Genomic DNA, 17,691 nt, shown 5'->3' on the forward strand with positions numbered 1-17,691 from the left:
TGACACAGCACCAGAGTTAAGTTAGGGTTTTTCAAAATGCTGGCACGCCGAGCTCAAAAGGCCATCACTGGCCTAGGTCCTAGGGGCAAAATCCACTTCATTCACATGACAAAGATGCCTTTATCTCTCTTCTCATTGGGAAATTCTGAGGGTGCTAGGAGCTCTGTGCCAGGAACCTGGACCAAGAACCAAATATATATATTTCCATGTATTATAAATCATAACATCACCGGCGTGGACTTTGAGATGGGGAGACTATCCCGGATTATCTGAATGAGCAAAATCTAATCCTTAACACTAGTCCTTAAAATTGGGGAACACTTCCTGGCTGGGTTAGAAAGGGATGTGGTGATGGCTCTGGCCAGTGTCGCTCAGTCGGTTGAGCATCATCCCGCTGCCTGTTGCTCCCTTGGTTGCGAGTCTCATGGGGTCCCTTAGAGGTTAGGGGATGCATGCTGAGGGGGAAGGAGAAGGAGAAGGGAATGGCACAGGCGTGCTCCCTGGACAGCACGCTTGGAACTTCGGTTTAGGGGGTTTTAAAGACTGAGATTTAGAAGAGGTCTTAGGGGAGGATCAATGAAAATATTCCTCGGCTTTATGCTGATGGACCAAAATGAGATTTATTCTCTTACTTGTCCTGTCCTCGGGTGTGGTTGGCAAATGGCGCTTAATTGGATTTCTGTTATCTGTCTCCCTGCGTAGGGTGATTTAAGCTGTTTTCCCCCTGGCTGGGGAGGAGAAATGCAAACCGTTTACTTTTTTTTTTTTTTTTTTTTTGGTTCGGGCTGGAAAGGGGGTAGGGGACCGGGAACAGGAGGGGGCGGGGCAGAGGGTGTAAAGGGTTCCTCCAAACCGTTTACTTTTAAGCGTCCTTAGTTTAAGGAAGATAGGCTTTAGTAGATAGACACAAACTGCTGGTTAACTCTCTGTCTCAGCTTCCCCATTCCACGTGTCCTGGAATTTTCCTTTGCCCCCGCCCAGAAGGGTCGCAGGTTGGATTCCCAGTCAAGGGCACATTCCTGGGTTTGAGGTTCACTCCCTGCCCCCGGCACTAGTGGCAAGAGTGTTGTTAAAATTAAGAATCGTGTAAAATACACACGTTCAGAAGTGAAAAAAGAAGCCCTAGCCGGTTTGGCTCAGTGGATAGAGCGCCGGCCTGCAAACTGAAAGGTCCCAGGTTAAACTGAAAGGTCTCAGGTTCGATTCTGGTCAAGGGCACATGCCTGGGTTGTGGGCTCCATCCCCAGTGGGGGACTTGCCGGAGGCAGCCGATCCATGATTCTTTCTCAGCATGGATGTTCCTCTCTCTCTTTCCCTCTTCCTTCCTCTCTGAAATCAATAAAAATATATACTTTTTTAAAAAGTGAAAAAAAGAGAAAGCCCACGAACTGTGAGAAAACAGAGAAGTCAGCGGCCTGGCAGTTGGAGAGAGGCCACCGTCATTCGCAGCCAGGCTAGTTAAGGACGCCAAGCGAGAGGGGGTAATGGGTGGCTCAGGAGACCCGTGTCCGTAGCTTCAGAACCGCACTCAGTTCACACCTGTGCTCCACCCTCCGCACCTGGGTCTTCCCTTCTCCGGAAGGGGAGAGAAATACTTTGCTAAGGTTGGTGAGAAGGTTTAAGGCAGCGGTTCTCAACCTTCCTCATGCCGCGACCCTTTCATACAGCTCCTCATGTGGTGGTGACCCCCCCACCATAACATTATTTTCGTTGCTGCTTCATCACTGTCATGTTGCTACTGTTATGAATCCTCATGTAAATATCTGATATGCGGGATGGATTTTCATTGTTACCAATTGAACATCATGAAAGCATCGTGATGAATCACAAACACAATATGTAATTATATATGTGTTTTCCGACGGTCTTAGGCGACCCCTGTGAAACGGTCGTTCGACCCCCAAAGGGGTCGCGACCCACAGGTTGAGAACCGCTGGTTTAAGGAGCTGACAGTGCCTGGCTGTGTGGCGCTGAGCCGGTGAAAGCCGTTACTGTCACACTTGGAACAGAAACCCAAGTAATGGTTACAATGAGAACAACTCCAGACGCACAAGTTCAGGTCAACTTCTGGGCAGCCGCGCGCATGCGCCTGGCGGCCGTGGGTCTGGCGCGGGCGCTGCGCTGGCGGCGGAAGTCGCAGCCGGGAAGCCGGCGAGGTCGGTTCCGCCCGACTCTAACATGGCGGCGCCCTTTGTCTGCCTGGAAGTGCCGTCCCCGGCCTTCTCGCGGTCGTGATGCACCTCCCTAGGCGGCGGGGTCCGGGACATGGCAGGTGAGGGTCAGCAAGCGCTGGGCGCCGGGGGAGCCCCGCGATCCGGGCGGCGGCGGCGGCAGGCGGGGCGCGGCGGGGCGCCGGGACGGTTGTGTGGGGGAGGGGAGGAAGTGGAGTGGCAAGGGAACCGGCCCGAGTGGACCCCGCGGGGTGGGGGGCCGAGGGGCCGCCGGGCGGGGTGCGCCGCGCGGGGGGCGGGCGGGCCGGCGGTCTCGGCCGGGGAGCGGGAGTCAGCGCCCGAGCGGGTGACACCCCAGCTGGGAGCATCTCCGCCCCCGCCGCGCAGCTGTCACCGCCCCTTGACCCCGCGCGCCGCCGCGGGTGGGTGTGCAGTGGCCGCGAGGTGGCGGCGGCCGGGGCAGCTCGCTTTCGCTGGCTGGGGCAGAGGCACAGGCCTGCCCGCGGGCTGGCGGTGCTGGCCGAGGAGGAGGCGAGACCGTCCCTGGACCCAGTTATTTCATCCATCCATTCATTCATTCCGCGGCCGGCGGTTCATCGCCTGATGGGTTCTGACATTAGAGCAAGTGACCCAAGACTGGCCTCGTGGTTAAAAGTGAATCGTGGAGCCAGGCAGCTTGGCTTCCGTCTCTTAAGCAAGTTAGGTTCTTCCTCTCAGAGATGAGAGTTAAGATGAGTTAAGAGTAAGAAAGCCCACAGACCTCGTGACTCAGTGGTTGAGCCTTGACCTATCAACCAGGAGGTCACGGGTTGGATTCAGGTCAGGGCACATGCCTGGGTTGCGGGCGCATTCCCCAGGGCGCATTCCCCATAGCCTATCTATGATTTTCTTTCATCATTGATGTTTCTATCTCTCTCTTCCTCTCCAAAACCAATAAAAATATATTTTAAAAAATAAGACATTAAGGGTGCATGCTATGGTCCACCCTCCGGGGAGCCTTTTAAATCTAGTTATGGAGTTTACATTTTAGGTTGACGGGAAGTCATTTAAGAATCAGATTTGTGGCCCTGACTGGTTTGGCTCGGTGGATGGAGCATCGGCCTGCGGACTGAGGGGTCCCGGGTTCGGTTCTGGTCAGGGGCATGTGCCTTGGTTGTGGGCACATCCCTGGTGGGGGGTGTGCAGGAGGCAGCTGATTGAGGTTTCTCTCTCTTTGATGTTTCTAATTCTCTATCCCTCTTCCTTCCACTCTGTGGAAAAATCAATAAAATATATTAAAAAAAAAGAAGAATCAGATTTGTGGCCGGGCTGGCGTGGCTCAGTGGTTGAGTGTGGACCTATGAGCCAGGAGGTCACAGTTCGATTCCCGGTCAGGGCACATGCCCAGGTTGCAGGCTCAATCCCCAGTGTGGGGCGTGCAGGAGGCAGCTGATCAATGATTCTCTCTCATCATTGATGTTTCTCTCTTTCCCTCTATCTTCCTATCTGAAATCAATAAAAAAGTATTAAAAACAAATAAAAGAACCAGCTTTGTGGCTATGTGAAAAATGTATTAAGGGGGGTGACCCTGGAGGTCAGTTAAGAGTGTGCTAGAATATTTCAGGTGAGGAGTGACAGTGCACACAGCAGACCAAAATGGCCCAAGTTAACATTTATTGAGCACGTACTTTATGCCAGGCTCTGTGTCCAGGGCTCTGGGTTTGCCTGTGTTTGATGGATGAATGTAAGGGCAGCTCTTAAGGAAGCAGGTACCCTTTGGGTTCTCATCACATTTTGGGTGTCTTTGATTCAGGTAATGAGTGGGAGGAGGAGAGTCGAGCTGGAGTTCATCCAGACAAACTCAGGAAAGAGTAGCCTGGGCCACTTGGAAATTTGAGGTGTGTCTGAAATACTCAAGGATGAAACAAAACCAGCAGGTCAGTTTGTTTGTCCTTCTCAAGGCTCATGGTGATTCAGGTCACCCTTTCAAGATAGCCTATTTAAAAAAAAAACCACACACATTATTTTTATTGATTTCAGAGAGAAAGGGAGAGGTAGAGAGAGAGATAGAAACATCAATGATGAGAGAGAATCACTGATTGGTTGCCTTCTGCACCCTCCCTACTGGGGATCGAGCCCGCAACCCGGGCATGTGCCGTTGACTGGAATCAAACCTGGGACCCTTCAGTCCGAAGGCCAACGGTCTATCCACTGAGCAAAACCAGCTAGGGCAAGATAGCCTTTTCTTTAAAATTACACAAATGACACCATCCTAGTTTAGGGGAAATTATTGATTGTATTGTTGTTTTACCAACAAAGACCAGCCTCCGTTAATCACTGGGTAATGATCACATCTTATTTTAATGAAGTACAATCTTAAAATGCTCCAGCATAGCAATCCCAAAATACCGTGGCTGAAACAAAGGGAGGTTTATTCCTTGCCCCTTATTAGTCTGGAAGTAGGGAGTCCAGAGCTGGTGGAGCAGCTCACTCTGTTTTGTGACGTCACCCAGGAGCAGAGTTCCACTGATCCTGTGGCTCTCCTTCCTCAAACCCGTGCTCCCATCTCACGGTCTAAGCTGGCTGCTTCAGCTCCTGCTTCGTGCATGCACTCCATTCGGCAGAAAGGACAAGACAGAGTGGGGAGCACACGCTCATTCCTTTTATGGTTCTGATGTTTAAAGATACATATTTTGTGAACAACATGTCCCCAAACATAAGCATCTTGTGTACAAAGAATGACTCATGACTGTTCCAGTACTGGAGGGAAAGCTGGCCGAGAACCTGCTTGGTCCCCTGTGTGACTAGATTGCTGACTGTGGGTCTTAGCCCAGCCTGCGAGGAAGTGCACTGTGCTGGTGAAAGCGGGCTGGGCATGCTTCCCAGGCCTCCATCTCTCCCAGGCAGGCTGATCTGGCTTGGGGAGGTTTCTGTTGCTTGTGCCCAGGGAGTCCAGGCGTGGTTTTGCATTTAGCATTTTCTGTGCCCAGCGTGTCAGAGACTGTGCTAGGTGCTAGGGGTGTGGGCCTGAGGAAGACTGGAACTCTGAGCCGTATGGACAGTCACAGTACACGTAAAAAGCACCATATTCCGAAGTGTGTGGTGCACAGGGTGACGGTTGGAATGCTCTGCTGCGGTCGTGAAGATGTAGTGAGCAGCCTGTCTTGGATCGATAGCTGTAAAAGTCCCCTCAGAGAGGCAGCGACGACTCAGGTATTGGTGTGAGTCCCTGCTTCCCTGGTTAGTGGCTCTGTGTCCTAAGGTCCAATTCCTTCATCCCTGCACCTCAGTTTCTTGTCTGTACAATAGGGGTAACAGTCTCCACCTCAGAATTGTTTTGAGAATGATGTGAGGTCAGGCATGTCATTCACAAGGTCTGATGTGCAAATGTTAGTTGCCTCCTGCTGCAAGGGGCGGGTGGTTCGAAGCCAGAGAGGGCAGTTAGGTGTGCAATCGGAGAAGGCCTAAGCCTATGGGGAAACCAGGTTGCTGACTCCCTCGGGGCAGGCATTATCCAGGTTGTACAAAGACTGCCCTCCGTTTCCTCAGGAGTTCCACCCAGCTTCCTAATTAAGTTGTCAATCGGCCCTGGCTGGTGTGGCTCCGTTGGTTGGAGTGTCATCCACAGCAAAAGGTGGCAGGGTCAATTCCCAGTCAGGGCACATGTCCAGGTTGTGGGTTCGATCCCTGGTCGGGGTATGCGCATGAGGTAACCGATCGATGTTTCTCTCTCACATTGATGTTTCTCTCCCTCTCTCCCTCCCTCTCCCTAAAATCAATTTATTCTCCTTTTTATGTCTCTGGTTCTATTTTATTCATCAGTTTATTTTGTTCATTAGATTACACATTTGAGTGAGATCATGTGATACTTACCTTTCTCTGACTGGCCTATTTCACTTAACATAATACTCTCCAAATGGTAAGAGTTCTTTCTTTTTTACAGCTGCGTAGTATTCCATTGGAAAAAAAAATCTCTAAAATCAATTTAAGCCCTAGCTGGTTTGGCTCAGTGGATAGAGCCTCAGCCTGTGGACTGAAGGGTCCCAAGTTCGATTCCAGTCAAGGGCAAGGGCTCCTTCCAAACTCAAAGGCTTCCGGGAAGCCTTCCCTACCCAGCCCCCACCCCAGCTGTTTGGAGCCCCTCCTCTGTGATTTCTTCGCACCCTCACATCGTAATCAGGTTTCCTGCCTGTCTCCCTGGAGACCCGGTATCGTGCATGCAGGAGCAGGGCCTGGTTTCTCCTGCATCCCCACTGTGTCGCTCATTTCCTGGCACAGCCAGTGCTCAGTGAGCGCTGTTGGATGGGTGGATGTTGGCTTTGATTGGCTGAAGAGGAACTGGCAGTTGAGGGTGGAGAGTACCTCAGTGTGGTGTGGGGTTGGCATTTGGTGGAAGAGAGGGGCGGACCTGGTGGTGTATTTGGTATCTGGCTGTAATATGGGAAGTAAACGTGGAGAACTGTGAGAGTTTAGATAGTTTCTCTGTTTGTCTTTTCCCAGTAGAACAGGGTTTCTTAACCTTGACATTGTTGACATTTGGGCTGGCTAAGTTTGTGGGGGCTTCCTGTGCACTCGAGGATGTTAAGCAGCATTGCTGCCCTCTGCACGTCGATGCCAGGAGTACCTGCCGAACCCCAGCTGTGGCTACTGAGAAGGTCTGCAGGCGTGGCCAGACATCTCCTGGGGCAAAAGGGCCCCACCCACGAACTGCCCTGTAGGGCCAGGGGTAGAGGCAAGAACTAAGTTAGACACACCTGGGCTTACCCTCCTCCTCTGGCTTACCAGATGTCTGCCTTTGGGCAAAGTACTCCGCCTCTTTTTTTAAAAATATATTTTATTGGTTTTTTACAGAGAGGAAGGGAGAGGGATAGAGAGCTATAAACATCAATGAGAGAAACATCAACCAGCTGCCTCCTACACACCCCCTACTGGGGATGTGCCCACAACCAAGGTACATGCCCTTGACGGGAATCGAACCTGGGACCCTTCAGTCCTCAGGCCAATGCTCTATCACTGAGCCAAACCGGCGAGAGCAGTACTCCACCTCTTTAGGCCGCAGTTTCCTCAGTTGTACAATGGGGATATTGATGACCTCGCACATAACTTTAATGGGTGGGATGATTGATGAGGTCATCCACTTCTTTTACTGGGCACAATTTTATTATTTTTTTGTATGAGAAAGCTTACTTAGAAAGTTACAGAGGCACAAGAATGGGCCCTTGGAGCTTAGGAGAGAGAAAGGTAAAGGTAACTCGCCTGTGGGGAAAAAGAGGGGGGAGGGAAAGGCATGGGCGTGCTGGGGGCGGGGGGGGGGGTGGGAAGGGCGCTGTTGGCTACAATTTTATAATAATTGAAACAATAGAGGTCAAAGAGTAAGCATTTCTGCACAATGATTTCAGCCTTTGCTACAGGGGTGTGTGTGTGTGTGTGTGTGTGTGTGTGTGTGTTTTGAGTGTCTGCATAGGCTCCTGGGACTCTCTAAGGTCCACCTGGGTATTAATAGCTAGTTAAGGTCGACCTTAATAATGTAATAACCACCAACATGCACAGAAAACCAGGGCTTGGGCTCTTGAATTCAAACCTGCTTGTTAGGAAATTGAGCTTCAAAGGAAGGAAGCCGAGGGCATGGGTGGAATTGAGGGGTGCGCGCGCGCGCACACACACACACACACACACACACACACACATCTGAACAGCAGAGGCTCGGAGGTGGCAGTTGCAGCCCAGTGGGGACTAGGCCGGAGAGCAGGCTTGATGGGTTCACTGTAACATCAAACACATTCCACTTCTGGTCTTTCAGATCTTCGGAGGGTCTGGCAGCAGAGCCTGGCCTCCCACCCCGCCCTCAGCACTTCCTATACTGGAGCTGTTCATCTAAGCCAGCGGTTCAACCGTGGCTGCATGTTAGAATCACCTGGGAATCTTCTTAAAATCCTGATTTCTGGGCCTCATCCTCCGGAAATTCTGTTTCTTTGTTATGGGGTGAGGCCACAACATTAGTAACAAAGAAACAGAATTTCCGGAGGATGGGGCCCAGAAATCAGGATTTTAAGAAGATTCCCAGGTGATTCTAATGTGCAGCCAAGGTTGAGAACCGCTGATAAGCAGTCTCTTTCCTGTCCTGAATGGCAGGTTCCGCTGCCGGTGGGAAGCTGGCTGTCTCCCGGCTCACCGGCCAGGTGGGTGAGCACTTCTCATTTCAGTATCTCGGGCTGACTGGGCCCCTGTCAGGGACTTTCCTGGTTTCCTGTAATTCAGTCAACTGCCCAAGTTAATGCTTCAAAATAGTTTTCAAAGTCAGAAAGAACATTGTTGAAATTTGTAAAAGTTTATTTGGGAAACATTGGTAGGTACAAAGTATAAAGTATATACAGTATCAAGAATAAGATTCAAGGAACATGCTTGTACCCATCCCTCAGTTTACAAACAGGAATGATACCTTTAGAGTGGCCCTTCCCGACCCCCCAGATAATCACTGAAGTTAGCTCTTGTTATTCTCTTGCCTGCCTTTATAGTTTTACCACATGTGTTTGCATTGCTACACAATGTATTGTTTAGTTTTCCAGGTTTTTGAACTTGATATGGTCATGCTGTTTTCTTCAGTGACTTGAAGTTTTGGCTTAACATTTGTTTTTGAGATTAATCCATGGTGCATATAGTTGTATTGCTTTTTCTTTTTCTTTTTTTCTTTTTCTTTTTTAATATATTTTATTGATTTTTTACAGAGAGGAAGGGAGAGAGATAGAGAGTTAGAAACATCAATGGGAGAGAAACATCGATCAGCCGCCTCCTGCACATCTCCCACTGGGGATGTGCCCGCAACCCAGGTACATGCTCTTGACCGGAATCGAACCCGGGACCCCTCAGTCCGCAGGCTGATGCTCTATCCACTGAGCCAAACCGGTTTCGGCTGTATTGCTTTTTCATTGATGAATTGTGTTCCATTGTATGAGAACTTATTGATCCTTTCTATTGCTGCTGGACATTTGGTTTGTTTCCAATGTTTTGCTGAGACAAACAGTGCTGCCGTGAACGTTTGTGGGGCACACGCACAGCCTGTCCAGGATGCACCCCCAGGTGCGGGACTGAGTCACAGGGCGTGCACGTTTTCATTTTGACCAAATGATACCAAATTGTTTCCGAAGTGGTCTCCCCAGTGCACTGAACTGACAGTTCAGTTTGCCTCACTCCCCCAGCATGGTATCGCAGGGAGGTTGCCATAGGAGCTGTTCCAGTTGTTTACTTCACGCCCCTGTTGGTGGTGGTCATGCCACATGCCTCTGCCCTCTGGAAACAACGAGTCCCTGATTTCTCTTGCCAGCCAGCTCCCCTCTCCGCCAGGGTGCTTAGTACGTGGAGCTTATTAGCAAGGCTGGGTTTCCTCTGGGCACAGTCCTTTACCAGGACTCACAGTTTCCGTACAGCTGGTGAAATGCCCTGTCAGAGTGGGAAACCGCAGCATATGCTCCGAGGCTCTCTGACCAGTTACTCACTTCCAACATTAATTTTTACCCAGCCGATGAATGCCTTAAGCATTTGCTTCAGTACTGGCAGGCTGCTGCCCAGACAGAGTACCGTTTTCTGCTCCTGCTCATGGGACATGTCTTGGCCACAGTGGAAACTGGCCATCTTTCCACTTTTTGTCAGTCTGATACTGGAAGCGGTACCTTGTGCTTATTTATATTTATACTAGAGCCCCGGTGCATGAATTCATGCACCAGTGGGGTCCCTTGGCCGGGCCTAAGGGATCGAGCTGAAACCGGCTCTCCAACATCCCCTGAGGGGTCCCGGATTGTGAGAGAGCGAAGACCAGGCTGAGGGACCCCACCGGTGCATGATTGGGGCCAGGGAGGGACCGCAGGAGGGCTCCAGGGCATGTCCAGCCTGTCTTGCCCAGTCCCGATCGGCCAGACCCCAACAGCAAGCTAACCTACCTGTCAGAGTGTCTGCCCCCTGGTGGTCAGTGCGTGTCATAACAACTGGTCGCCCAGTCGACTGTCTGCTCCCCTGGTGGTCAGTGCACATCATAGCGAGTGGTGGAGCGGCCTTAACATATCATTAGCATATTACACTTTGATTGGTTGAATGACTGGATGACTGGACACTTAGCATATTAGGCTTTTATTGTATAGGATTTCTCTATTAGTGAGGTTGAATGAGAGAGAGAGAGAGAGAGAGAGAAACATCAATTTGTAGTTCTTATTTATGCATTCTTTGGTTGATTCTTGCATGTGCCCTGACCGGGGATTGAACTCGCAACCTTGGCGTATTGGTATAATGCTCTAACCAACTAAGCTACCCAGCCAGGGGAAACATCTTTTTTTTTTTTCTGTATAGAGTATATCCACTTCTTGTCATTCTTTCTTTCTTTACTTCTTGTATTTCTTTTGAAAATTACTTGTTCATTTCTTTGACTCATTTTTCTGTTGGGAGACTGTTGATTAATTTTTATAATAGCTTTGGTAGGATTTTCACTTACCATATAATTCACCCTTTTAAAGTTCATTCATGTTGTAGCATGTATGAACACTATTTTATTGTCAAATTATATTTTATTGTATGGACATACCACATTTTATTTGTTCAGTTGATGGACATTTGGATTGTTTCCACCTTTCAACTATCTATATATATACAAGCCTAAGCAGCCGTTCAACCGGTAGCTATGACGTGCACTGACCACCAGGGGGCAGACACTCCGACCGGTAGGTTAGCTTGCTGCTGGGGTCCAGCTGATCGGGACTGGGCAAGACGGGCTGGACAATGCCCTGGAGCCCTCCTGTGTTCCCTCCCTGGCCCCAATTGTGCACCGGTGGGGTCCCTCGGCCTGGCCTGTGCCCTCTTGCAATCTGGGACCCCTCAGGGGATGTCGGAGAACCGGTTTCTGCCCGATCTCCGCAGACCAGGCCGAGGGACCCCACTGGTGCACAAACCCGTGCACCAGGCCTCTAGTTATGAATAATGCTGCTATGAACATTTGTCTACAACAGTGGTTCTCAACCTTCCTGTTGCCGCGACCTTTAATACAGTTCCTCATGTTGTGGTGACCTCCAACCATAAAATTATTTTTGTTGCTACTTCATAACTGTAATTTTGCTACTGTAAACAGTATGTAATTATATATGTGTTTTCTGGTGGTCTTAGGCGACCGCTGTGAAAGGGTCATTCGACCCCAAAGGGGTCACGACCCACAGGTTGAGAACCGCTGGTCTACAAGCTTTTGTGTGGACACTTTCATTGTTGATTACTTTTTAAGAGTCTTTTGTATATCAGGACTAGTAGCTCTTATTTGGTTGTAGATATTTCCCCCCAGTTTATATTTGCATAAAATATCTTCTTGCTCATTTTATCTTTCCCAGTCAAGTTTTATTTATTTATTTATTTATTTTTAAAATATATTTTATTGATTTTTTACAGAGAGGAAGGGAGAGAGATAGAGAGTTAGAACCATCGATGAGCGAGAAACATCGATCAGCTGCCTCCTGCACATCTCCCACTGGGGATGTGCCTGCAACCCAGGTACATGCCCTTGACCGGAATCGAACCTGGGACCTTTCAGTCCGCAGGCCGACGCTCTATCCGCTGAGCCAAACCGGTTTCGGCGACAGTCAAGTTTTATAAAATATTGCCCCACTGATGTGGCTCAATGGATTGAGAGTCATCCCATGGACCAAGAGGCATAAAGAAAAAACATTGAGATTTCTGGCCAATCTTTCACACCCCTAAGATTTTAGTTTGTGGACCCTCCCTTCCCACTATGGCCCTCCTAATCGGCCTTGGGACCGGCCTGGAGACCCTATAGAGCAGTCAGGGTGTTGCAGGTGCCGTCTCTGTCTGTGAGTCTGTCTCAGTGTGTCCGTCTCTCTCTGCCTCTGCCTCTCGGGCTGCCTGCCTTAGGACCAGGAAGGAACCAGGCAGCACTGGGGCGGTTTCTAAGTTTCTCTTGAAGCTAAGCTTGTACTTTAGAGTGGCTGGCTGCAAAACCGCCAAGGCTGCAAGAGGTCCTCCGGCGGGTGGAGGGGATTTGAGGGCTAGGAGGTTGGCAGCACTGTTTCTTCAAGGCAAGCTGGGGCTCAGACCTCCTAATCCCAGGGCTGCTGGCCAAAGCTGTCTTCTAGAGCAGCACTCAGGCCTGGGCTCAGGAGCCTGACAGTTTTTATTTTATTTAGTTATTTAATGCTAGAGGCCCGGTGCATGAATTCGTGCACAGATGGGGTCTGGCCCAATAGGGGCCAGTTGGGCCGGGCCAGATGGAGGGAGGGGAAGCAGGAGACTGGCCAGCTGGCCCCACCCCCCGATCAGGATGTGCAGGCCAATCAGGGGCGGGGTTGGCCAGGGGGAGGGGCCCTGGGTGGTTGGCGGGCTGGCCTCGCCCCCTGATCGAACTCCAGTCAAACTCCTGGTCATGGGGACAGTTTGCATATTGCCCTTTTATTATATAGGATTATATAGGATATTTTTGTTGATTTTAGAGAGGAAGGGAGAGGGACAGAGAGTTAGAAACATCAGTGATGAGAGAATCATTAATTGGCTGCTTCCTGCACACCCCCTACTGGGGATCGAACCTGAGACCCTTCAGTCCACTGAGGCTCTGTCCACGGAGGCAGACCAGCCAGGGCGAGCCTGACAGTTTTTAAAAACCAGTGAGAACTGAGACATGTATTCTTTTGTGTGTGTGTGTGTGTGTGTGTGTGTGTACACATTTAATTTTATTGTAACAAAGCAACTTGTACACTTTTAACGTTTAAAACTGAGCATTATCTTTCCTTTCCAGTGAAACAAAAAGAAAATTTAAAAATAAACAGAACAAAATTACAATAGAGAAATGTCAATTCCAAATAAGATCCTACAGGTTCTGCTGATTCTCCCATCGAGTGGCAGGGCTCAAGTCATCATTAGGAGAGAATTGTATTTTAAAAGTGTCATCTTAGACTGCAAGGATGTCCGTTAAACATCACAATTAAACATGCCAAAGGAGAAGCCATGTTGTCAAAATGCCCACTTAACCCACCCAAACATCTCAAACCCACCCTTTGTTGACCTTCTATAACCCCCCTTTTTAAAAAAAATTTTTTTCTTTTTTTAAACAAGAGAAAGTAGACAGATACATGTTGGTAAATGCTAACTGTCCATATTCACATAGAGACACAGTGTAATCTCTGAGCCCAATATACAGAGAAAGGAGGGGAAAAGCTAGAATTCTATGCACTACTACACAGGGGCTTAGCCACCTCCAGCTCCCAGCAGAGCTAAGGGAGCAGAAGGTTTTTCTTTTTTCCCACAGAGCACGATGGTGTTGATTTCATTAAGTTTTTCTTGAGACACGAAGGGATAAAAATGAATTTGGAACAGAAAGGGGCAAAGATTCTTTTCCCACTGTATTCTGCTCAAGGTACATCCCCCCCAAATAAGGTGAGAACCATGGTGTAAAGGAGAGAAAAGAGACCTCAAAAACAGGGCGACTGAGCACAAGGGGTGTGTGGGGGGAGGGGGGGGGGACTGCAACTTGCTCCCAGGGACTGGAGAAAATTAAAAAAGGTTGGAATCCAACAGTGATCATTAGTCATCTTCTCCTTCATCTTCCTCTCCTTCTTCCCCCCCATCATCATCTTCATCTTCTTCACCTTCATCCTCATCCCCTTCTTCATCAATATCTTCCAACCCTTCCTCTTCTTCATCATCATCATCATCTTCTTCTCCTTCCCCTTCTTCATCATTCATGTCAGGAACCAAGTAGTACTGTAATGCATTTGGCCAAATGTCATCTTTGATGACTTCTCCCAACTCATCTGCACCTGCATCAGAATGGTCGGTGAACCAGGTAAAGAAGCTTTCTGGTTCCTCACGCTGTCCCTTCTGCTGGCTTTATTCTGTGTTTGATTTGAACGTTTCGTCAAATCCTTTCCAGATTTCCATTTGATTTCAGTGGACTTTGAAGAGGGATCACCACTCTCATTCAGATGAAACTCTTTGGAGAGAACTTTATTTTCGAAGTAAGGATTTTCATCAAAATAAAAATCTATTCTGTAACCTGATTTAATATCTTCAAATTCTGTCACTTCAACTCTTGTCAAATAATGCAGCGCCTCTTCATCCTCTTCCCCAGGCAGTGCAGACACTTGTGGATGGTTGACAAATGTTGTTACCCAAAAATTTGGGATTTTGGTGATCAATTCTGACCTCTTCTGAAAAAATGGTTGGCGGAGTTTGTTATATTTCTGTTCTACTTTCAAAATCTCCTCACTGGCTTGTTCATTAAGTCTGTGTATTTCATTTTTTACTTCATCAATATGTTCAATCGCTTCTTGCTGTTCTTTTTCTCCCTTCGGCACGTGCGGAGGGGCCGGCTTCTTCTCCGGCTTGGGGGCTGGAGGCACTTTGGGTTTCTTCGCTTGCGGTGGGAGCCAGGACTGGCGTTTGGGGGCCGTGCTGCGCGGGAGGTCCGAGGAGCCGATGGCAGGGAAGCGGCGGGGCTGGAAGGCGCGCTGAGACTCTGAGACATGTATTCTTGACCATGCTTTATCCGGGACCTAATGGAACCTTTTGAGATCCTCAAAATATTCCTCTAAAATATCCTCTTGCTCATTTTGTCTTTCCCAGTCAAGTTTTATAAAATATTGCCCTGCTGATGTGGCTCAGTGGATTGAGAGTCATCCCATGGACCAAGAGGTCCCGGGTTCGATTCTTGGTCAGGGGCACATGCCCGGGTTGCGGGCTCAATCCTCAGTAGGGGGTGTGCAGGAGGCAGCCAATCGATGTGCCTCTTTCATCAGTGTGTCTCTTTCACCAATGTTTCTATCTCCCTCTCCCTTCCTCTATATCTAAGAATCAATAAAAACATATTTTTTAAAAAAGTTTTACAAAATATTAACTTCAGTGTAATTCTTTCTGGAACAGTAAATATATAACCTGATGTGGGCTTATGTAGTTTACATACATTCTTATATATTCATAGTTGATGTTCATGTCCAACATAGTTCATGTTCCTACTTGGAAATCTTGAGGTTTTCAATATAGGGGAAGTTTTAAATGAAAAAATGATCTGCTAAATGCTAGATAAATATCTCATTTTTGTCATTCACACAGTATCTATTATACTTAAAGAACATGCATTTGTAATCCAGCCGTCTTGTTAATTAAATCATTTACTCAAAGGTTATTAGATCTTAACACTAGAAGGGCCCCTAGCAGTCACTAACCCTCATGAGGAAACAAATGCAGAGAAGTCACGGGAAAAACATGTGCTACACTGAAGTCAGAATGCAGCCACCTGCAGACAGCAGGCCTTCACCACCCTTCCGTGTGGCTTGGGTCCTACACTAACTCACTCTTCCTCTGCTCTCATGGCTCCTTCCAATCACTGTGTTCTTGGTGGGAAGAAGGTGGCTCTTGCCATCAGGTCGGAGCACCCGCCTCTGCCCTGTACTCGTATGGCTCTGGTTGAGTGGAGTAAGCATTGCAGTTTGCAGGGCCTTTCCTGGAATGTTTTCAGGGGGGAAGTTTTTCTGTGATGGGTCCTTGGGTGATTGATGAGATTTTTGCATCTATTTTCGGAAGATAGGGCAAGGATCAGAGCGTTCCGTTCCCCGTTTCTTTGCTAACTTACCCATATTGCCGGCCCGGGTTAATGTGTAAGAGTAATGGTGATGGCCAATGGCAACTTTCTGATGTGGAAACTTATTACCAGCCCCATTTTACAGAAAGGAAATTGAGGTGCTGAGATTTAAGTACTTGTGCCCAAAGTACTTAACTAGCTTGGCTCCGTTCCCAGACAGGAGTTTTAACTGGGCCCGGGGAGCCAGTAAACTCCCTGAAGTCGCCTGCAGAGCTGCTGGGTGACTCCCGGGGAGGCGTTCAGCTTCGCCCCAGGTCTGAGGTTCTCTCTGAAGAAGGCTACCAGCTGCTCTTCCAGGGGATTTTCAGTTTTGTCCCCTTAAGGAATTTTTGCTCATAAAGTTTTCCCGAGTGACACATTCTTTTTGGAAATTACCATAATTTTCCATTTCCCTTGTGAGTTTTTCTTTCCTGTTGAGAAGTGCTTAGTCACCAAGTCTTGTGGAAAATGTCTTAGGTTTTATGGTAAATAGAAACAAAGGTGTCCTGACTTTGTGGACATTTTCTTCCTTTTATTTCTGTTTTAATTGATAATATTTACAAATGGTAAAACAAAAAATACAGAAAGGAGCCCGGCCGGTGTGGCTCAGTGGATTGAGTGTCATCCTGTGCACCAGGAGGGAGGTCTCTGATTCGATTCCTGGGCAGGGCACGTGTCCAGGTTGCGGGTCCATCCCCAGTAGGAGTGCAGAAGGCAGCCAATCGATGTCTCTCATCAGTGTTTCTGTCTCTCCCTCTCCCTTCCTCGCTCCTCCCCCCGAAAATGAATAAAACACACATATATATATTTATATGTATATGTATATGACACATATATGCACACACACACTCACACACAGAAAGGATATACAGTGAAGGGTGTAAGTTCTTTCCCCCTCCCCCTCCCCCAAAGCAGTCCCCTAACCAGTGTCTTGTACATTCCTCCAGAGACATGTGAGTAAGAGGAATTCCCAGCCTGGGTTTATGGTTTTGTCTTTTCTTTCTTTTTTTTTTGGTTTATGGTTTTGGACAAACAACACAGTCCAGCTTCCCTTAGGAGGGTCAGGTACTGAGTGTTAAGGGTCTTTGAGCCACTCTGAGAAGAGGTACTTGAAACTTTCAGAGGATGTTGTAATATTTAGTGAGAGGGCCACTGGTACAGGCTGCTCAGAAAGACCCGTGTGTGTTGGATTCTGGGCACCAGCTAACCCTCCCAGGGCCAGCAAGGGGTGACATTGTCCCCTTTTTCACATCCCTAACATATTTGTCTGCTCTGAGCTCCCCTTTCAGTCTGTTCGAGTGACCTTCAGAAATGTGAGCCTCGCCGTGGCCCCGCTGAGGATGAGCGCTAAGTCCTGTGTGGCGGGCTGGGCCCTCCCTGCCTGGCCCCTCTGCATGGCTCATCAGGGGCAGTGAGAGTCTCGGCCTTTCTCCCCTGGCCTTGTTCCCAGTGGAGCTGCCAGCCCCCAGCAGGGCACCTGCACCAGGTAGCGCTCTGCACTTGACTTTGAAGTACATGTTCGCTACACTACCCCTCCGCCCACCACATACAAAGGTTGGATCCCCGGGTCCGTTCATGTGTAACTCGAGTGGGCAGCTCTTCCTGGGCTTGGTGCCTGAAGTCGCACAGTGGCAAAGGCCTGACTGGTGCGAAGCCCAGTGGGAGCGAGTCCACGGGCTTTTCTGTTATGCTGGACCAGGCTGGGGCTCCTCTGGTCTCCGCTGACGGGTGTCCCGCTGCCTGTTGGGGAGGCGCCGTGCGCTTGCTGGGAAAGGAGCTCGCTTGGGGCAACGCGCTTTGTCCTCATCTCGTTACTTCAGATTTTCCCCTTCCGTTGAACCGGGCATCAGTCAGTGACTTGTGTCAGCAAACTAATATCTAATTCCATTTTTGCCAGTATTGGTGCAGTACTTCCTGTTTTTTATCTTCTTAATCCGCACAGTCATT

The 17,691-nt window shown here is 48.9% G+C and overlaps 1 protein-coding gene and 1 pseudogene across 2 annotated transcripts in view; one reads left to right on the forward strand and one right to left on the reverse strand.

Annotated features, from left to right (window-relative positions):
• The first annotated feature begins 2,138 nt into the window (after positions 1-2,138).
• Positions 2,139-17,691, forward strand: part of ZBTB17 (zinc finger and BTB domain containing 17) — a 33,167-nt gene continuing 17,614 nt past the window's right edge. The window contains exon 1 of the mRNA XM_081086481.1: positions 2,139-2,272. Coding sequence (XP_080942607.1) covers positions 2,266-2,272 — 7 coding nt within the window. The 5' untranslated portion in view covers positions 2,139-2,265. The remainder of the gene's footprint in view (positions 2,273-17,691) is intronic.
• On the reverse strand, positions 13,710-15,760 carry LOC308516956 (protein SET-like; annotated as a pseudogene). The gene is made up of 2 exons: positions 15,757-15,760; positions 13,710-14,643 (listed from the first exon to the last, which is right to left on the reverse strand). The product of its transcript is annotated as a protein SET-like (transcript).

This window comes from Myotis nattereri (assembly GCF_964212035.1).
Source record: "Myotis nattereri genome assembly, chromosome: 3".
In the NCBI taxonomy this organism is placed as follows: Eukaryota; Metazoa; Chordata; class Mammalia; order Chiroptera; family Vespertilionidae; genus Myotis; species Myotis nattereri.